This window comes from Alligator mississippiensis, chromosome 12, assembly GCF_030867095.1.
Source record: "Alligator mississippiensis isolate rAllMis1 chromosome 12, rAllMis1, whole genome shotgun sequence".
NCBI classification, from domain to species: Eukaryota; Metazoa; Chordata; order Crocodylia; family Alligatoridae; genus Alligator; species Alligator mississippiensis.
The window spans coordinates 24,714,824-24,737,686 of record NC_081835.1 but is presented as its reverse complement, the minus strand read 5'-3'; the positions used below and the strand labels follow the sequence as shown (position 1 = coordinate 24,737,686).

The following is a 22,863-nucleotide window of genomic DNA, read 5'->3' as shown; positions in this document are numbered from 1 at the left end:
TCCAGTGGGGAAAAGTGGCAGGGGCTGCCCTGCCCCTCATCAGGCAGACTGGGATGTGTCCCTAGCATACCCACTCTCTTGTCATCCAGCCATCACTGCTCCAGCTAGAGAGTGGAGGGGCGGGGCCAACCCAGCTCTGCTTCAGCAGACAACAAAGCCCAGCCCAGGCCTGCAAAGCATGCTGGGATGATGAGGGACTGTGATTTAATTTGAACAAGGAAGGGGTCTGGGACAGAAGTTCCATAAACTGGTTTGACTTAAATCAGTTAAGTTTAATACTACATTCAACCAGGTTTATCTTAAACTAGTTTTGGCCATTTTGAGACTGTTTTATGTGTGCTGAACTTCTATTCTGTTACAGGTTTAAACCAGTTTCTGATCACTTAAATCAGCTTATATGTAACTTCTGTCCCTAGCCATAAAGGCAGATGGCTGTCTTTCTTTCATAACCTCCAGGCCAATTTTCAGGTGACTTTCAGCTGGCCACATCAGGTGATTTGTTCCTCTCACCAGTTGATCTATTGCTTAGGGCCCCTCTACACATTCAGGTAAAGGCATGATGGGATCTAATGCATGATCCACACAATTGCGCCTTCTTGCCATACATTCATGGCAGGAAGCATGATTGTGGGATCATGCATTAGATCCCATTGCATCTTATTGCCAGTGCAAGGGGAATCTGATCCCAAACAGGGCTCCCCCAGTATCGGCAAGAAGATTGCAGATACCATGATATTCTGGCCTTGGGGGTGTGAAACCCCTGAGGCTGGGGGATTGCAGATGCTGTGACCTAACAGTCTTACATAAATTACCCAAATACTATCTTTATTTACAAAATAGGAACCTGAGACCATGAATGACTCATGCCCCTAGCAGCTGGGGGGACACAGTGGCAGTGGGAGTGCGACGGCGGTTGCACGGCAGCAGTAAGCAGGAGCTCCTGCAGATGCTGCCAGCGCTGTCAGCAGTGGGGGGGAGGCGGGGTGGTGAGTGCCGACCAGGGGTCAGCAACCACCTGTAGACACTGCCAGCAGTGTCAGTGGTAGCCAGTGGGGATCACTGACCGCCAGCTGACAGTGTCGATGGTGCCTTTTTTTAGGGGGTGCACCGCCATGCTCTGGGTGCATGTGCATCCCCTACACATTGCCCCTGCCTGAGGCACAGAGATTAATATATAAAATATTCACTAATTTTGGGTGCTGAATTTTGATTGCTATTTTTCAAAGTACATAACATTCAATGGCTTATAATACTTTCAAGTACAATCCCCCTTGACTTCAGTTGCCGATGTGTGTTCAGTATTTCTGTAGAACCAGACCACAAGTTCTCAAGTTGAACCTCCTACAAGTGAAGAACATATCAGTGACAACCCCAGAACAGTTTGGTTTAAGCAGCCTGCTTAATATTGCATGTTTTGTGTCATCAGTAGGAATATAATCTATTTTCCCAAAACTGCTTTAATGGTTTCTTCCTCCACACTGCCTAGGGGCCAACAGGGGGTCACTGACAACATGGAAGAGACAGTCTCCTTGCTGTAACTACTGATGCCCACTCCATAAAAGTTTGCCTTTGTAGCCATGGCCTGGGGAATGCATACTTTTATTACGGGAAGGCAGGTGTGTAGTAAGGTCAGTAGTAGGAGATGAGAGACACTGGGCCACGAGGATGGAATCTTCAGAGATTTTTGGTGGTCAGATATGAAGTCTTTATGAACTGTGATATGGCAAATACACATAATTTGTAGGGATGTGTAAAGCTTCGGTAGCCAATTCGATTTGGAGGAGATTTGGCCCGATTTGGGGACCAAATCTCTGAATTGAATTGGGAGACCAATTAAAAGCAAATCTAAATCGATTTTTAGCATTTGAATCGATTTGGAAAAGCTTCAGAAAAAATTTGGCCACTTTGGCGATTCAGCCATAGACTAAACAGACAGCTGACACAGCTGCCTCCAGCTGGTAAGTCTGTTGGGGTTGGGAGAGGGAGGAGGGAAGTGGCATGGGGGAGGGAGGGATCGGGGCTGGGGTTAGGACTGGGACAAACTGCCCAGCTGAGGTGGGGGGGTTACTTGGGGAGGGGTTGGGGGGGCACAGGAAGTGGGCACAACAGCGCTGGGAGCGGGGGCTGTGCCCTGCTACCACTTGCCCAGCTGTGGGGTGTGGGGGGGCATGACGCGGGTGCGGCTTGCTTCAGGCAGAAGGAGACAAGTGGCAGCAGGGAATAGCCCCCGTTCCCAGAGCTGCTGCGCCCGCATCCCGCACCCCCCCCCCATACCAGCTCGCAAGTGATGGCAGGGAAGGGCCCCCGCTCCCAGCACTGATGTAGGCGTGGGTGCCAGGCGGGGGAGGGAGCGATCCCCACAGCCCCCCATTGCCCTGTGCTGCACGGGGGGGGGGGAGGGGGTCTGCCACAAGCCTTCAGAGGCCCTGATCCCTGCTGCTGCACCCAGTGAGTGTGCGGCTTTTTTTTTTTCTTTTTCCTTTTTAAAGTGCTGGGAGGCTGGGGCTTGGTGGGGGATGGGGTTGGGCAGGGCAGCCATGGGGGCTTCTCCCATGGCTCCCCCCACCCAGGGAGAGGCAGGCACAGCCAGAGGAACCACAGAAGAACCTGCAGCTGCCCAGCCATGCCTGACTCTCCCCGGATGATATAAATCACCAAATCAGTGCTGAATCAGTGCCAAATCTCCAATTCTGATTCAGTCAAATAGAATGGGGACAGTCATTCGAATAATTGAATTGAATCGCTGTCCTCTGAATCATCTGAATCAAATACTTCCCTATTCACACAGGCCTAATAATTTGTCTAAATTTGGGTTCATTCCCATGCACGTCACCTGCCATTTTTCACATCCCTTCTCCAAAAGGTCCTATAACATTTTTCTCTTACTTTGTTCTCTGAAGTGCCTGACCAGTTTTGGCTGAAACACACACACACACACACACACACACACACACACACACACACACACTAACATTTTGTGAAGATACAAATTGAAAACAGGGTCTTATATTGGGAAATATTTGGAAACCATAATATGTGGTACTACCAGCTCAGCCTGGAAGAGAATAGTGTTCCCTGGGGAGATAGGCTGAAATTAACCAGCTCATTTCACTTGAGATTTACCAGGTCACATTCAAGGCCAAGTTCTGCTTTTCTTATTTGCACAAAACTATAATTAATTTTAAAGAGCTCTCTCATGAGTCTTCCAATATAAAAAAAAAATATATATATATAGTAAATTGGTATCTCATCTGACTTTTCAGTGTTTACTAATAGTAAACAGTTTTGGAGGGTAGGAAATGTGTGCGCACTGGATTATTCCTTTAGTAATGCCCAAATTATGGTTCAGTGCACCCTGGGAACCTTTCAATTACAAGCTATTTAACTTTACTCTTAATCATCTGAGCAGCCTTTAAAATACCAATGCCAACCTTTAGAAAGTTCATGTTCTTCCCAGATGTACAGCAGATAAACAAATAAATATTTGTCCTTTAAACAGATGAAGCTTGGCTTTAAAAATACTGAAGTTTATTTTGGGAAAATTGCAAGAATAGCAGTTTGTTCAACTCACAGTGATGTTAATGAGGTTCCTGTAGTATAAAATCCCATGTTTGACAAAATTCTTGAAGTGGCTGCCCCAGCTGAAACAAAGCACAATCAATTTAGTTAAATAATATTTAAGAGCCTGGCAGTCACTGTTATATTTGATCTAATTAGTATACACTTAGGAAAGTATATTGCTTTGCACTATTGCATTAAGCTGATTTATGTAATTTAAAATAAAAGTATGTTTTCTAGGAATGCACAGAAACCAATAAAACGGGGACAAAATAATAAAGAAGATAAGCATTTTGTATGGCATATAGATGTGTTTCTCACCTAGCATACCTGAACCCCAGTTGAAAGGCTGAAGGCCACTCTCATTAGGGTCACAAGGTTTTACACTGATTTCATTCTATACTCAGTTATTTGCCACACTAGCTCTGGCAAATATAGCTTAAAAGGCTGTGGTCATATAGCCCAGCCATTTGAAAGCAGACGCTGGTGCCAGCTTGGATTAGCTAGCATGGGTGTGCTCATGCAGTGTTGTTTTACTGAACTCCTCTGTCTAGGGATTGAAAGATGCAATATCATCCCTGAAACTAGATCTCCATATGCTGCTGTTCGCAGTATGACTGCCAAGCCTCTCTCTGTTGTTGTTATTTGTTTAATACATGTTGGTTTCTGGCTCTGCCTTCACTATCTATTATTATTCCTTTTCACCCCATGTTTTTTTCCACACCTGAGAAGTCATCAATCGCACTAAGTCTATGACTCTGTTAGAGAGGAAGGCAAAGTTCTCCTTGTTAGTCAATTGGAAAACTCACATGAACTTCAAAGGAGAGTCATATTTTAACAAGAATCTTTATTTTTCTTAATGCTGTCAGTTTCTGGAAAATGGCTGAAATTCTGATTGGATTGACCAATAACAGAATTTGGCTAGCTTTGGACTCATGGTTTTTAAAATTAATAGCTACAATGCACCACCAAGTGACACTTTCTGAGAAGCTGTATACTAGCAATGTTTTTAGGTGAGAAGATATGTAATTGGTAGATCTGTGCTGCAAGACCTGAACTACAGGTCAGGCTGCAGATATTTGGCTGTCTGGAAATGGTGGTCTAACTTCTCTTTGATCTAACATCTGTTTTATACTAGCAAAGCACCACTGACCTCACTGGCATAATCCCTGAATAGATTTGGTGTATATCAGAGAGAGATCTGGCCCAGAATTAGCTAAAGCATTTCCATGAACGGGGCTGTAGTCTGTACCACTGAGCATTCAGGCATTTCTGATGAGGTACTATAAATGATTCTTAAAGATTCATGCTCAGTTCACAGGGAAATCAGTCAGTGAGAAATGAGATTGCATCGGCTATTGGAATGTGTGACAATCCCCTTGATACTATGAAGTTGATATTGTTGAAATTGAATTGGTTTAACCAAATTATTAGATCTCTTAATTTGGCCAACAAAATACTTTATTATGGAGTGAGTGGAAGGAGAAAGAGGCCACCCAAGGAAAGTTGTTCTTTTAATTAAAAGTATCTAACCTTGATATTTAACTCAAGTAACAAAGTTTAGATATTGTTTTACATTTCAATACTTAAGTTCCTTGTTTAATATTTAGTTGCAGTTAGCGCACAGTAAAGTGAAACAGAAGGTCAATTCATAAGTTCATGTTTTGAATCTAAGAGAACTCATAAATAAAAACCTTCCTAAGAGGAAACTGAATGTTAATGCTTAAAAAAATGCAGGTAGAAGTCCAGTAGCGTGTGGGGGAGGGGGGGAGAATGGGGTCTACCCCATTTATTAAACTAAGTGCAGCATGTATAATTATCTGCCCTGGGGGCAGGTTTCATATTGTGCACACAAGACAAGGTCCTGGCTTTGAGAAAACAAATATATTCTCTTGAGGCTAGTGTGGCAGAACTGGAGCACCTAAGGAAGGCAGAAAGCTTCATAGATGGGGCTTTCAGGGACATTGTAGAGCAGTCCTGTATGTTATAGTAGCCTCCATGCTGCTGAAGGGGATGGAGTGCCTCAGGGATGGAGTGTATTAAGCTGGGAAGGAAGGAAACTATCCTTTATATCAGGGGTTTCCAAACTGTGGTACACATACCTCTGGGGGTACACAAGACCTCTCTGTGGGGTATGCAGGATAAATTATGTAATGGTAGATTTAATTTTATTTATAATAATAATTGGCATTTAAGAGGTTAAAATATAAAATGTATGCTGGTAGAGGGTATGCTGGCATCTGGTAAATCTGAAAGGGGATACACAATAAGAAAAAGTTTGGGAACCTCTGCCTTAGATAGTACCCACCTTCCAGCTGTTGTCAAAGTGTCCTCTTGCACGAAGGATACTCCTCTAAGGGAAGGGACCCTACAGGATAGAAGAAATTCTTTTACATTAATTCTTCTACATGAATGCTAGAAATCTAAAAAATAAAATTGGTGAACTAGAATGCCTGGTATTGAATGATGATTTTGACATAATAGGCATCTCAGAGACTTGTGGAAGGAAGATAATCAATGGGATACTATTATAACAGGTTACAAACTATGTACGAATGACAGAGTAGGAGATGCAGGTGTCAGTGGCAGTATATATTAAAGATATTATAGACAGTGGGTGTGTCTACATGAGATGCTTATTGCGCAGTAGCCTAATAACACTGCACAACATGGCGCGAGTCAAAAACCATGATGTTAAGCTACTACATAGTGTTATTTGGCTACTGTGCAGTAACTGTCACAAAAAAATGTGCACTGGCACTACTGTGCAGTAACTGTAGTTACTGTGCTTTTAGGTAGTACTTCATTAAGGAAGTACTAAACTAAATGAACAGTAAGTACTGTGCATTAATGAACATGTAGATGCGGCTAGTAAGAGCATGAAAATCTTATCTGAGGTTAAGGAAAATTACCACAGAATCTCTGTGGGTAGGAATTCTGGCCTTGAATAAAAATAACATACTACTAGAATTGTACTACCACCACCTGATCAGGAAAGTGAAGGTGATTATGAAATGCTGAGGGCATTTAGAGAATCTGCTAAAATGGGAACTAATAATAATGGGACACTTCAACTATCTTCACCTAGACTGGGTAAGCACCTCATCAGGGTGAGATGTGGAGATAAAATTGGATGTGCTAAATAACTGTTTTCTACAACATCTCATCTTGGAGTCCACAACAAGAGAAGCAAGTCTAGATCTAATCCTAAGGACTTGGTGCAAGAGATAGTTGAAGGTGAGCTACTCCGTAATAGTAACAGTAACATAATCACATTTAACATTCGAGCAGGAGGGAGAAAGCCAAAGAAAATTCACCACGCCAATATACAACTTTAGGAAGGGAAATTAAACAAAAATGAGCAAGTTAGTTAAAAGAAGTTAAAAGGAGCAGTCAGAAATATAAAAGTCCTACAGGCAGCTTGGAAACTGTTTAAAAATACCATATTAGAGGCTAAGAAAAAGTATATACCCCAAATCAAAAAGGGGAATCAAGCAGTTCAATAAAACTCTTGCACGGTTTAATAACAGTTAAGGAGGCCGTTCAAGGCAAAATAGCATTTGTCAAAAAATGGAAGGTATGCTCAGATGAGGAAAACTGGAAAGCTCACAAACTCTAGCGGATCAAATATAAAAGCAAAATAAGGCAGTCCAAGAAAGAATTTGAGGAGTGTCTAGCAATAGATGCTAAAGTTGATAATAAGAACTTATTTAAATACATCAGAAGCAGGAAGCCAGGTCATAAAATGGCAGGACCGTTACATTAGCAGGGTGTAAAAGGTGCATTCACGGATGATAAGGCCATATCAGAGAAGCTAAACAAATTCTTTGCATTAGTGTTTTCCACAGAAGATAGTAAGGAAATTCCTATGCCAGATCATTCTTTTTAGTAGATGGGTCTAAAGAGTTAGACTACATTGAAGGGACAGCAGAGGAAGTTTTAGAATAAATTGATAAGTTAAATACTAAGTCACTAGGACCATAAGGGAAGAACAAGAGGAGGACCAGGGAAGTGTGGGTCCCTTACTGAATGGGGGAGGCAACCTAGTGACAGAAGATACAGAAAAGGCTGAAGTACTCAGTGCCTTTTTCACCTCAGTCTTCACAGGCAAACTTAGCTCCCAGACTACTGCACGTAGAAGCGCAGTTTGGGGAAGAGGTGAACAGCCAGCAGTGGCAAAAAAAAAAACAGGTTAGGGACTATTTAGAAAAAACTGGACATATACAATCCATGGGGCCAGACAGGATGCATCCAAGGGTGCTGAAGGAGTTGGCTAATATGACCGCAGACCCGCTGACCATCATCTTTGAAAACTCATAGCGATCAGGAAAGGTCCTAGATGATTAGAAAAAGGGAAACATAGTGCCCATATTTAAGAAAGGGAAAAAGGAAGATCCAGGGAACTACAGAACAGTCAGCCTCACTTCAGTCCCTGGAAACATCATGGAGCAAATCCTCAGAGAATACATAAGCATTTGGAGGAGAAGAAGGTGATTAGGAACAGTCAGCATGGATTCATCAAGAGCAAGTCATGCCTGACCAACTTGATTGCTTTCTCTGATGAGATGACTGGCTCTGTGGATGCAGGGAGCCCAGTGGATATGGTATACCTTGATTTTAGCAGGCCTGTTGATGTGGTTTCCCACAACATTCTCACAGGCAAGCTAAGAAAGTATGGGTTGGATGAATAGACTGTCAGGTAAATAGAAAAGTGGCTGGAGCATCAGACTCAGAGGGTAGTAATCAATGGCTTGATGTTTGGCTAGCAGCTGGTATTAAGTGTAGTGCCCTAGGGGTTGGTCCTGGGGGCTGTTTCATAGATTCATAGATGTTAGAGTCGGAAGGGACCTCAATAGATCATCGGGTCCAACCCCCTGCATAGGCAGGAAAGAGTGCTGGGTTCAGACGACCCCAGCTAGATGCTTCAACCTCCTCTTGAAGACCCTCAGGGTAGGGGAGAGCACCACCTCCCTTGGGAGCCCATTCCAGACCTCGGCCACTCTAACTGTGAAGAAGTTCTTCCTAATGTCTCGTCTAAATCTGCTCTCTGCTAGCTTGTGGCCATTATTTCTTGTAACCCCCGGGGGCGCCTTGGTGAATAAAACCTCACTAATTCCATTCTGTGCCCCCGTGATGAACTTATATGCAGCCACAAGGTTGCCTCTCAACCTTCTCTTGCGGAGGCTGAAGAGGTCCAGGTGCCCTAATCTCTCCTCATAGGGCTTGGCCTGCAAGCCCTTAACCATACGAGTGGCCCTTCTTTGAACCCTCTCCTGTTTATCCGCATCCCTCTTGAAGTGTGGAGCCCAAAACTGCACACGGTATTCCAACTGCAATCTGACCAGCGCCCGATAGAGGGGAAGTATCACCTCCTTGGATGTGTTCGTCATGCATCTGCTGATGCACGATAAAGTGCCATTAGCTTTTCTGATGACTTCGTCACACTGCTGACTCATGTTCATCTTGGAGTCCACTAGGACTCCAAGATCCCTTTCCGCTTCCGTTCCACCAAGCAGGTCATTTCCTAGGCAGTAGGTATGCTGGACATTTTTCCTCCCTAGGTGCAGCACTTTGCATTTCTCCTTGTTGAATTGCATTCTGTTGTTTTCCGCCCATATGTCCAACCTGTCCAGGTCTGCTTGTAGTTGTTCCCTGCCCTCCGGCATGTCCACTTCTCCCCACAGTTTTGTGTCATCTGCAAACTTGGACAGAGTACACTTCACTCCCTCGTCCAAGTCGCTGATGAAGATATTGAAGAGTATCGGTCCAAGGACCGAGCCCTGCGGGACCCCACTGCCCACACCCTTCCAGGATGATACCGACCCATCCACTACGACTCTGGGTGCGACCCTCTAGCCAATTTGTCACCCACCGGACCGGACCGGTTTATTCAATATCTTCATCAACGACCTGGAAGATGGCATAGAATGCACCCTCAGCACATTTGCAGATAATATCAAGCTGGGGGAGTAGTAGATACGCTTGAGGGTAGGGTTTGGATTCATAGAGACCTAGATAAATTGGAGGATTGGACCAAAAGAAATCTCATGCTGTTCAACAAGGACAAGTGCAAAGTCCTGCACTTAGGATGGAACAATCCCATGCACCACTACAGGCTGGGGGCTCACAGCCTATACAGCAGCTCTGCAGAAAAGGACCTGGGGTTACAGTGAACAATAAGGTGAATCTGAGCCAACAGTGTGCCCTTGTTGCCATGAAGGTTAACAGTATATTGAATATATAACAAAAATATCCTTTGAAATAAAATGAAAATATGGTATAGTAGATGTTTGACTTTTAGTATATGATTTGTTTTTCTTCTGGTTCCAAAATGGCAATTCCCCCTGTCCCCACAAAGGGAGTACTTCTGGGGGCAAGGGGTAGGACTTCCAGTCCCAACATGGTGACCAGAGGGTGGACCACCTGCCAAGGGGCAGGGCTACCCTTGAGTCCCTTGACAGCTCATCAAAACTTATTAAGCAGCCCTCCAGTTGAAATAATTGCCCACCCCTTTTGTAAAGGGAAGTCCTGATACTGTGTTGTTATTCTTATATTAATCCAAGATGTTGTTAAAGATTCAGACTTCTTTTCAAAGCATTTATGGTTTTATTACCTTTCATCAAGAAAGACTGGTGGTTTTCTATTTCTTTAAAACAAGTTAAATTTAATTTATTTATTCATATATTTATTTAATATTATTCAAGAATATCGGCTCATGTCATAGAAGTTAAATGGGTTTTTTTCTTTCTCATGGATAAAAAAATGTTTTTATCTACAAAGTCATACAGCACAACAGAAATATTTCAGTACTTACCAAGGATAGGAAACTTGGCAATTATTTCATCTGAAGGCATGAAACAGTATCCTAAAGAAGTTTAACATTTTTTTTCTTAAACTTTGTACAAAGTGTCAGACTTCAATATAGATTTTTCCAGACTAAACACTGATCTATTCTACAGTGGAATTTTGCCTGGGAAATCATTCCTACTTATTTGCTTTAGCATTGAAGATTAAAATAATATCACTTTAGATCTGTTTTATAATTGTAGACTGTAATTTTCATCCAAGACTTACCATACTGATTTGTCATTTTTCTAATGCCATGTCTGATTTATAAAGAGTGACATGATTTTGTAAATGAGGCCTATGTGTGCATTTATTAGGCATATATATGATTTAAGATAAGGAGAAAGAAATTGATTACATTAATTTAAAAGAACAATCTGAAACAAAGGGACTGCGTGAAAGAAGATTTAGCAGTGTATTCTGACTGGGCTGTCTTCTTTTTTTCTTAACAACTGCATGAATATTTTAGATCTTGTTTATTTTCTCTGCAATGCTACAATGAGGTAGTGTGGCATTCCATGTAAGTGTATGTCATCTGTGAAGAGCCAAATCCTAAGCTGTTGCCAATGCTCACAGAGGATCTGGCTCCTTATAGAGCTGGTAGTCTCATCATTAAATCTAGATCTGAATGGATCTGCAAAGTAGAACTACCATTTACCACTTGGAGGGGGGTCTTGCTAAGCTGAGACTAAGGCAGTTTGGAAAGACAGTAAGGTGGAGGAGCTTATAATGCCACTACCAATTCTGTATGTGATCTCTGGACAAATAAAGGACCCAACTCTCATACCCAGTTAGGGGCATATAACTTTGTCAGAGAGGTGGAAAGGAGCCTTGGTACAAATGGAAATGTGGTCCTTCTCTCTTCCAAGCCTTTCATCTAGCTCTGGTCACAAGTAGAAAAAAAAATCACAAAAAGGTACTTTCTTAAAAAAGCATTTAGTTAGAATCACCAGTTTGAGGAGTATTGTCAAAAACAAATTGTCCACAATGGTTCTAGAAATATTTGCTGAGATACCAAACGCAGAAATCTACATGACAGTTGCTCTTGCCATTCTACAGCAACTTCAACGTGGCTTCAGCATTCTCTTGTCTTCTAATGTAGATGCTGTCCCTATTTATGAAAATCAATTTGTCAGGAATAAACTTTCATGTTCTGTGTGCTAAGAACAAGAATGGCTAGCTTGACCAGCCAAAGAAATACCATTCAGGCCTAGGAACTACTGATAAATATCCTTGTTCCTGCTTCTCCAACTTCTTTTGATACATGCAGGTGTGTCCTTCCTCTACTAAGATGGAGGTCAGTGGCCATGATCAACATGCTGATGTTTTTGCTTAACATACCATTAGCTGCAATAGTTAACTGTTCTTAATTATTTCACTATATGTGCAGAAGTCACTGACATAACCAACTCAGCAGTCCCTTTTGTTACTGGAAGTTCTCTTAACTACTCTTACTACCCATTGGACTGTTCTCCATGTTTCTTACTTCCTTATACTCTCAGATGGAATTATTTCCTAGTTCTTTGCCTTGATGTTTTACATTTTTTAAATTTGAAAATAAAGATAAAGGGTGCTCACTTGTGGTAGACGTATCAGAGTCTGATACGTATCTTCTCTTGAAGAAAGGACCTTCATTGCAGTTCTGGGAATTGTGTAAGCATGTTATCTGAGCTCTTTACCTGACCTTTCTTCTGGTACGTATGGCTCCAAAATCACCCCAAAGGTGAGGCTGGAATACATCATACAAAAGAAATTGCAGAAGCTAGGTCAGGTGTATTCCTTTTTTCAGGATAGCATCTTCTTAATGAAACTACTCTTCACTGTGTGTTACTGTACATTTTCCATAGTAATGTTTAATTGCTAAAATTGCAGAGGGAGCCTCCATACATTATCGTATCCTGTGCATTTACCTTTGACATCAAAGGAAGGATAATGAAAATTCTGGCACACAGTAACTTCCTGCTGCTATTCTTCAGCTTTTTCAGTAGAACTTGGTAAACCTGAAAAAAGTAGAGGTGCTTTTTTAACAAGAAATAAAAATAGATCATGTGTAACTGATTGGCTTTGGCTGCATATCTAACACTTATTATAATATCTCATAACAGCAAGTATGCCTACTAGTGAAACTGAGTCTGTGAACACAGAGAATGTCAGTGGAGAAGGAGAGAACCCCGTATGCTGTGGAAAGCTGTGGTGAGTATACAAAGATACAATTAATATGTCCAAGTATTTCCAATGTCCTAGAATTGAAAAGAGCCTATTTTCTCTACTGCCTATTCACTTTATCTCTTTGAAATACTCAAGGTTTGTTTAATGCATAATGTTTTTGGCTTTTAGTCACTTAATGTAAAATCCAAGTCATATTTTATCTGAACAAAATTGGAGCATAGTGAAAGTCTGAAGTCACAGTAAATACAGTTGTATTTCATTAATGATTATTCATTTGAACCTTAGATTTGCACAGGTTTAAGGGTTTATAATTATTTCCTCAAAACACTAAAGAAGGGGGGAGAAGTAACTTAAGAAATGCAATGAAGATTAGTGTCTTCCATGATACAGAATATCCTTATTTCACAAACTGGGTAAAAGTAAAGCATTCTCTAGCTGTTTTTTTTAATACTGCACCTTTTGGTAGACAAAACCTAATCATAATAATTGTGAAAATGACTTTAATTTATTGCATTTATTCACCATTCTTCCAGAAGGTTTCCAAAGCATATCCAGAACTTGTTTCTTGGTGAATACCTGTGCTCTAAAGTATACATTAGTAAAATGAATGTGGTATCATTTTATACACAGCATGTTTCATTATTCATTATCGTAGTGCTCATACTTTGAAGCAGCTTCCATACTAGGTTGCACAAAATGTACAGTTTCTAGCCTACAGAGCCAAGACTTAATTTGAAGAAATTTCCTTTTTTCTCATGTAAAATTCCTATAGTCATAGAGAATTGTGCAAAAAGATCAGTAAACAACAATGGCACTATGGCAGTAGTGTTTCATCATGCATGAAGCCTTATGTTGAAAGTTTAGTTTTGTGCACAAACTTTGAGTAATTCCAGTATTTTGATTTTCCTTTCTATCATGCTGAAGAAAAGACATTGTGTAAATTATTTTTTCTGACTGTTTTTTAAAAATGTTTTTCTTTTCTTTTAGTCAAACTATCTCAAAATCCAAGTTCAGGTCAGTATTTCCCTTTCGTTTTCCAGTGCTTTTTTCATTGCGATGGTCTATACATCATGATGACAACACATGATTATTATTTACTGTTTTTCAGTTGACTGGGTGAAAATGTTACTGAGAGGTTGATGAATACAGTAGAAATGTATTCACAAACATTCTTGGGATTAAAACTTCCAGATTCATTTCACTGGTATTTGTGGCTTTCTGTCACTTAGTCAAACATTTGGGTAAATGAGTTTTTATTTACAAGAATGATTTCAGAAAGCAAGAGGCGTGAGTAGAAGCAAGAATATGTACTATTCTGAGTGTGTTCATGTTGGATGTTCTGTTGCAGTCCTTGAAAAATGTTCTTTTATTTGACTTTGTTTCCTTCATCCAAAAATAAAATTTGCAAACAGAAAATGCAGTCCTATCAAGCCTAGTTCAGTCATTAAACAAAAACAATGACAAGAGACAAATCATATAGCACATATATTGAATTGTGGATAGTAAATATATTCTTAACCAGTCTGCAAACAATCCACAGGCTTAATATTCTTTACACAGATTATTCACTGAACAACAGAGGTAATCAACAAGATAATTAAGGTTCTAACAAAAAAGCATGTGGAGTCATTCAGGCTTTTTGACCCACTAAAACTAGTTTTAGCTTTGGGTTTTGTTACAGAAATTTTACTGACAGCACTGGAGTATTCTCTCTGAAGCAAGGGTCTAAGAGATTTTGCTGGTTTGCACATGTGGATAGACCCTACTGTTTTGTTTTTTTAAGCAACAGGCTCAAGATGGTAATTGCTCTAAAGGTTTGCTCCTGTGTTGACTGGTAGGCTTCTATCTTGTCACCCCTCCTATTCAATGTGCTTATGAAGCCACAGTTATATTAATGAAGAGTTGTGGACTATGCAAATTGTGGCTTGCTTATGGATTAGTTTTTGTAAAAGCCATCATTTTTTCATAAATAACTCGGAACAGATGAAAAGTTAAATTCTTTGTGTGCAAAAGAGCTCATTTTATAGTTTGGCTAGCTGTAGCAAATTATATCAATTAAGCATCCCCTGTGAGTTTAATATTTCTTTAGAGCTGCTACTAATGCTATGAAAAATGGCTCGATAATTTCAAAACAGGAACATTTCATGTAATTAAGAATATGTACAATATGTGGATTCACTTCAGATAAAACAACCCTACATTGTATACAAAAATACAATATTAGAATTTCTTTTGCTGCAAAATGTGAGAAAATGGTGCAAAAATTGTTTTTACATGAAGATATTATATAACGGAGCATCATATTTCAATGTTATGCCCCCTTTTTCTTTTTTTCTGTTTCTTTGTGTATGTGTATAGATGTATATGCATGTATGTATGTAGTTGTGAAGATTTTAACAAAGATGATAAATATCAGCTATTATCTTCCTGTGAGATTTTGTTTGAAAGCTGAAGGCTTATTTAAACTAAAGCAGCAAACATTGTGCAAACACTGAAAAATGCGTTTTTTGGGCTATATTTTCAAAGACTGTCACAGGCATTTAGCTATACCTTTCTGTCATTGGTTTTAAAACTCTAAATATGTAAGGGTTTAGGCCTGATTAAAGGTCACTGAAGTCAACAGAAGTCTTTTCATTGTGTTCAGTGGACTATATGAGTGCTGCCAACTCCCACAAACAGGTTAAGTCTACATGAGATGCTGACTGCACAGTAGTAATAAGCTACTGTGCAGTCAGTGTCACCTAAGAGCTGTTTGGTGATGCTACTGCACAGTAACTCTGGTCATTAGGGCTGCACGAAGCTTTGATGGCTGATTTGATTTGGAGGAGATTTGGCCTGATTTGGGGACTGACTCTTCCAATTGAATTGGGAGACCAATTAAAAGCTCTGAATTGATTTGAAGCATCTGAATCAATTTGGAAAAACTTCAGAAAAGATTCAGCCAATTCAGAGATAGACTAAACAGACAGCTGACAGCTGTCTCTAGCTGGTAAGTCTGTTGGGGTTGGGGGACGAGGCGGGGAAGGGGCATGGAGGAGGGAGGGATTGGGGCTGGGACAAGCTGCCCAGCCAGGTCAGGGAGGGGTATGTTACTCGGGGAGGGGGGCAGGGGGGTGCAGGATGCGGGCCCGGCAGCACTGGGAGCGGGGGCTATGCTCTGCTGCCACTTCCGGGGTGGGGTGGGGGGTGAGATGCAAGCATGGCTTGCTCTAGGAGAAAGGGGGCAAGTGGCAGCGGGCCATAGCCCCTGCTTCCAATGCTGCCACACCCACATCCTACACCCCCCCATGCTGGCTGGCAAGTGGCAGCAGGGCAGAGCCCCCATGGCTCCCCATACCAGGGCAGAGGTAGGTACAGCCAGAGGAGCCATGGGAGAAGCCCCCTTGGCTGCCCTGTCCGGACCCATCCCCTGCCTGGCCCCATCCTCCTGGCACTTTAAAAAAACAAAGAAGCCCTGCCCTCACTGGCTCTGGCAGTGGTGATAGAAGGCCTCTGAGGGCTCAAGGCAGAGCCCCACTGTGCAGCACGGGGCAGCAGGGATCACCCCCCTCCCACTTGGCACCCATGTAGAAGCTGCCCCATGGCATGGGTGCAGCACGGCTCAGCAGGGCACTGTCTGGGAGCTGTGGTGGCTCCAGCAGTCAGCCAGAGTCTAGCACTGCTCAGCCCCAGCGACTCCAGCTCACAGGCAGTGTGCAGTTCCCTGCTGAGCTGCACTACATCTGTGCCATGGGGATGCCATGCAGGTGCCAGGTGGGGGAGCAATTCCCCAATGCCCCTCGCTACCCCATACTGTGCGGGGGGACTCTGCCATGAGCCCTCAGAGGCCCCTGATTGCCGTTGCTGCAGCCAGTGAGTGGGGGCTGAGGTTGGGCAGGGCAGCCAAGGGGGCTTCTCCCGCAGCTCCCCCCACCCAGGGAGAGGCAGTCACAGCTGGAGGAGGTGCAAGAGAACCTGCAGCTGCCTGGCTATGCCTGCCTCTTGCTGGCTGATCCTAATTACCAAATCTCTCCAAATCAGCGCCTAATCTTCCGAAGCCAATTTGGCTGAATCATTTCAGGACAGTGATCCAAATCTCTGATTTGGATCACTGTCCTCCGAATCTGCCAGATCCAAATCCGAATCAAATACTTCCCTTTTCACACTGGCCTACTGGTTACTGCACAATTATTTAGTACTTGTATCATTTACTACTTGTGTATACAAGTACTAAATAACTGTACAGTAACAACTGCACAGTTAGTGTCATGTAGATGCAGCCACAGTCAAGCTCTAGGGGCATTATTCTCTTTTTACTGACTTCTGTTATGTAAGTTTGGGTTATATTCTACAAGTATGATTGTTAAGAACGTAATGCAGTTTAGCAGGAAGTTGGCAAGCCAAGAACATTCACAGTATCAAGTTAGTTTAGTGTAAGGGATTTTTCTTCATATGATTATTATTAGTTATAGGCTATGAAACATTTTCATAATGTACTAATACTATTTTCCATAATGATTAACACCAGTTTAAGGTGACTGAAGGGAATTCAATCAGTGCTTGAGTGTTTTGCCAAGATTATTTATTTTTATGAACCCTTATATACTGGATTTTCTACTTGAGGCCCATTAGAACTTTTCCAATGTACAGCAAAAGCTCTATTATCGGACAACCATGGGGAATGGGGGTGCCAGATAACCAAATATGCTGGTTACCTGAGGTGTCTTTGCCTGGTGGGGCAAAGACACCCCTCCCGCTGCATCTGGTGAGTCAGTGTGCCAGGGGATAGGCACCGCACTGCCCCTCTCACCCCTCTCCGGGCGTCAGTGTGCCAGGGGACAGGGAAGGGGGCCCTGTGTAGTCTGCTTTGCCCCGGGCCGTGACCTGAAGTGGGACTCGGTGAAACTGGAAGTCCCACTTCCAGTTTCGCTTTTGCTGCATCAACCAATGTCGACTGGCATGTCGGTTAATAGAGCATGCTGGTTAATGAAGTGCCGGATAACGCGGCTTTTACTATATACATGATAAGTACAGAGGCTATAAGATTTTTATCTAATTATTTGTAGCAATTTAGGTACCATAGAATATAAATAAAAATAGAATTTTTTAGAATGAAAAGTAGTAACCCCCTGTAAATTTTAGTTTTAAGAAGCATTACATCATAATGGAGAAGGTTCAGATTCACACACTGAAATTCATATTTTTTTTTATTTTGAAGCTGTTTCCAGATCCCACTGATTTTGCACAGATTTTAAACCCTTGGTGCAGGAGGCTGAGATTTCCTATCCCACATGTTTGCTTACTTATTTATTTGTCAGATTTCTTTCTTGCTCTATCCGAAAGGCCCAGAGCAGTTTGCAATAAACAAACAATACCCCAAAACCAGAGAACTCCAACTCTTTCCTCTACCAACCACCACTTCCCTGCCCAGCCCGACCCCCAAAATGCAACCCTTTTGCCAATCCCAAACATGCTTCTGAGCTATCACTAGTATCTTGATACAAGAAACCTCACTCTACTCCCCCCGCTCCACACCCAAGCACCCCTACCATGCTGCCTTACCCCAGGGTGAGATTCCCTCTCCCCCAGTATCCCCCAAGGTCTCTTCCATGCCTGTAGCCCATCTCCTACAGATGGGCTGTGGCTGTCACCCTCCCAACATATAAAACACACTAAATTTCTCCCTCTTCCCCAAAAAACATAATGCTAAGTTCAAAAGGAGCCTAACAATAAAGTGAGAGACCCTCCGTCCCTGCCTTAGTCACCACTAAATAGCAATGCCAAGGGCACTTTTATGTGTTGCTCTTTGGCAGTATGCATCCAGGGAGGTCTAATGGGTTTATAGGGCCTGCCGGCTGGCCGGGTATGTTTCTTTCAATTCAGGTGGCCAAGATGGTGCCTGGTCTGGGCCCCATTCCTTCCTGAGAAGGGAAGAGGGTTGGGGGAGAGAGTGAAGGCAGCATGTCTACAGCCCATTGAAGGCCTGATCTACACCTGTGGTTTTTGTTCATCAGTTGGTACCATTTGGTACCATTATTATAATATCTGAGTGCTTCATAAACATCATATTCTTCATATATCTACTCTACTTCTCTGCCTCCTCCACCAAAGGTAAGTGAGGCAGCGAAAATTTAAGTGGCTTGTCCATGATTTCAGAGGAGGTTTGACACTTAGCAGAATACCCAGAACTCATGAGTGCCAGGCTAGCAGCCTTGCCAGAGCATGGTTTTTCCTGCCTTAGTTGAACTCAAAATTAGAGATGGTGTGTTTTAATGTAATTTTGCTGATTCCTTATCTGAATCTTGCTCTAAAGCTGCCTCTTGGGCTCACCTTTACTTCAGATTAAATATGCTTGGGCCTCTGCTTACATCTTGAAATGCCATGATGTAATGTGAGTGTCCTAGGCACTGGGATATTGGGTTAGGTAGGACAAATACCATCATTCTGCTGCTGCTGCAGTCTAGGTTATATTTCTTTCATGGCTTCTCATGTGTTCACAAACATAGACATATGCCCTCAGATCTCCCACCAAATAGAAATCTTATTCAAGCACAAATACTGTAATATTTTTCTGTAGTATAATACAGGATTTTCTTATTTCAATTTTTAGTCGACGCTGGCGTCGCTGGAACCGATTCAATCGAAGAAGATGTAGAGCTGCAGTAAAATCTGTCTCATTTTATTGGCTGGTTATTGTCTTAGTCTTTCTAAACACATTGACTATCTCATCAGAGCATTACGATCAACCTAACTGGTTGACCCAGATCCAAGGTACAATCAAAGACTGTTTTTCCTGTTTTGATTACAGATAACTGAAAACTCCCATTGGCTACATTTGCATTTACCCTTTTTGTACCACACTTACTCAAATACAAGACAAGGGTTTTTTTTATTTCCCCAATCACCATGTGGAAAAAGGTCCTTGTCATACATTTGCATACAACAAAAACACAAATACATTGTCTAGTTTGAAAAAAAGGTAAAGTGCATCAATTTTGTGTCAATTAAGTCTATGGGTACCATATGCAAATTACTAAAGGTATGTTTATTTCAAGGTCAGTTTTTTTCAAATTTGCTCTTCATGTCCATGTGCTCAGGGAGGGCAGGGTCTAAGGAAGGGGGAGAGGTTGCAGTGGGAAGAAGTTGGGGGGGGGGGGCAGGGGGCAAAGGCACTACCTGACCCTCCAGATTTATTTTCCCTATTGTAGCAGCGGGAGGAGGACAAATTTAAGGCAAACCTCCAATAATTAGATTCTGCACCTGGCAAATTATATCACATTTATGAATTTTCCATACATAGAATCTAATTATTGGTGGGTCGTCTTATAAGCACAGTCATCGCATATTCAAGCAAATGTGGTAGTTTATTTGTTATCTTTTAAGAACATCCAGGTTAAAGAGACAATATAGGAAATGATCAAATATCTCATATTTCCACAGTATAGAGGCAAAACTACAACGCCAAATTTTTAAACAATGATGCTATTAAACTTTAGATTTGCTTCCCTATTCAAGCCATTGTCAAGATAAAAAGCACAAAAAGGTGCAATAATGTAAAATTTATAGATGAAAGGAGAGAATTTGATGTCTCATGCCTCTTTTGTTAAGTGGAGAAAAAAAATGGTGTTATAAGTAAAGGAAGTGGTGTTTATTTTCCTCTGTATTGAAAGGCTGCAATCTAGCATGGAATATCAATAAACTAAGTGAAAAATGAAGTCTGTCAAATAAATGAGAAATATTTAAAATATAATTTTCTTAATGTTTTATTCCAGATATTGCCAACAAAGTTCTTCTGGCTTTATTCACCTGTGAAATGTTAATAAAAATGTACAGCTTGGGCCTACAGGCTTATTTTGTATCCCTCTTTAATCGTTTTGATTGCTTCGTTGTTTGTGGTGGCATTGTTGAAACCATATTGGTGGAGTTGGAAATTATGTCACCTCTTGGAATCTCAGTGTTTCGCTGTGTCCGTCTTCTACGTATTTTTAAAGTAACAAGGTAAGACTAAAGATTATTTCATTTTCTTGCTACTAATTTGATGGGTACTTGTATGGTGGATCAGCAACTCTTTTGTAATATTTCATCACACACTGTTCTTTTACAGTTTTTTTTGTGTTAACACGCGCATTTTAATTTATAGGCACTGGACATCCCTGAGCAACTTGGTAGCATCCTTGTTAAACTCAATGAAGTCCATTGCTTCACTGTTGCTTCTGCTTTTCCTCTTCATCATAATCTTCTCATTGCTTGGAATGCAGCTGTTTGGAGGCAAATTTAATTTTGATGAAACTCAAACAAAACGGAGCACCTTCGATAATTTTCCACAAGCTCTTTTAACTGTATTCCAGGTAACTTTTTTTTCACCCCTATAAAACATTTTACGTTTGATAAACAACAAAGCTGTTTAAGTGAACTTGTCTCCTACAAAAAAATCACAAATGCTATCTATTCTATTTACTTTAAGTAATGTTTTGCTCATTAAATACTCTAGTAATTTTGCACCATTTGTGCCATTTGTTTCATATCTTATTTGATCGATCTATGCAACATAGCTTTCATGTTACTTCATTAAGTCTTCTTTGTCCATCAAAGGCATGACTAGTTAAAAAGTTGGAAAGTTATTTTATTTTAGTTAACGTTTTCCCTGTAAGTTCATTAATTGTTTTATGATAGATGTGTTTATTTCTGAAATGTAGTTACTTAAATGTTATTGTCTGGATAAATTGAGAAACATTTTCATATCACCTACTTAAGTGAATCATATCACTTAATATCACAGCAAGTTGGGTTTCTTTACGGGGACATTGTCAGGTTAAATACTATATATACAATTTAACACATATATATTTGTTACTTCTAACAGATTTTTAGGATGTAAATTATTCTTTTCTCTATTTTATAATTTGTCGCAGCTGGAGCATGGAAATTAGGCTAGACAGTTTTCGTTTAATTTCTAGTCATTTTCACATTCAAACTTAGAGGTATTAGCTCAGTACTGGAACATTTAGTTTGTGCATACCAGAAGGGAATCTTAGGAGTTGGCCAGTAAGTTTTCTGTCAGAATCCTGTTGCCTCATTGAAGCTCTGCGATGACTGCTGGAAGTAAACCAAATAACTCTTTCTGCTGAATTTAAATACCAAGAAATTCAGATTGGAAACATTTCCATTGATCTTAAATTTCCTAAAAATACTTTGATCTTTTTTAACCCAGAAGAGTCCTTTTAAAAAATTAGTTCACCATTTTAAAACTTTGTTGCCTAAAATGTCTTCATTCACTTTCATATTTGTCTATGTAAAGTAAGTAGTCTGATTTGCAGAGGTGCTCAGATCTCCTCATTTTCATTCCAAGCTCCAAAGTTTGCTGCTGGATTCCCCGCATCTCTAAAAACTAGACAAGTTAGGAACCTGAACACAGAGTCAGGAGACTGACTGTTGGCATTCGTGTGTGTGACTTTCTTGCACTTATCCATAGGCTAGGGACAGAAATTACTCATAAACTGGTATAAGTGATTGGAAACTAGTTCAAGTCTGTAACACAACAGAAGTTCAGTGCACGTAAATCAGTTTCAAAATAGCTGAAACCGGTTTAAGATAAACTTGCATGGATGTAATATCAGATGTATCTGATTTAGGTTAAATTGCTTTACTGAACTTCTGTCCCAGATCCCCTCCAGGTTCAAGTTAACTCACTGTCCTGCAGCATCCCAGGATACCTTGCAAACTCCCCTTCACATGTTGGGTGGGGTAGCCCAATCTGTTTGCTCTAGTAGAGCAGGGAGGTGTGCTCTAGCACCCCCCAGCTTCTGGCCTGGGTCACTGTAGGTTTGTGGCTGCATTTCTGGAATCGAAAGTGAATGTCAGTTCACTTCTTTCTCAGTTCAATCTATGCAGCTTAAACTAACTTGTGAAGACTGAATCAATTCAACCTTGGACTTTTTGACTGTCTTCACTTAGCCATAGAGAACATCACCATGATGATTTTTTTTCAGGACTTCTACACAGTTCGAACAGATACTAAATCTTGCCCAAAGTACATATGTCCATGATGTTATGTACCTTTTGGGAAACAGTTTGTGGCTAAGATTCTTAAAAATGTGTACCTAAGCTTAGACTTGTAAGCCATATTAGGTCTTCAGAAATGCAGTTCACTGGCATCAGTGTTTAATATAAATAAAAATTGGTAGATATAAACCTGAGCTTCCAGTAATAATAATAAGCATGCTATCATAACACACAAATCCTCCCAAGTAAAATGGTCAGTTAATTATTTTGTATGAAAAGAAAATGCTAAATATGTTGTGGATGGAGCAT

The 22,863-nt window shown here is 41.1% G+C and overlaps 1 protein-coding gene across 1 annotated transcript in view; it reads left to right on the top strand.

Moving 5' to 3' along the window:
- The window catches only part of CACNA1D (calcium voltage-gated channel subunit alpha1 D), a 444,991-nt gene that overhangs the window by 262,024 nt on the left and 160,104 nt on the right, over nucleotides 1–22,863 (top strand). Inside the window, exons 10-14 of the mRNA XM_059716031.1 lie at nucleotides 12,510–12,597; nucleotides 13,561–13,587; nucleotides 19,163–19,323; nucleotides 20,325–20,550; nucleotides 20,693–20,900. Coding sequence (XP_059572014.1) covers nucleotides 12,510–12,597; nucleotides 13,561–13,587; nucleotides 19,163–19,323; nucleotides 20,325–20,550; nucleotides 20,693–20,900 — 710 coding nt within the window. The remainder of the gene's footprint in view (nucleotides 1–12,509; nucleotides 12,598–13,560; nucleotides 13,588–19,162; nucleotides 19,324–20,324; nucleotides 20,551–20,692; nucleotides 20,901–22,863) is intronic.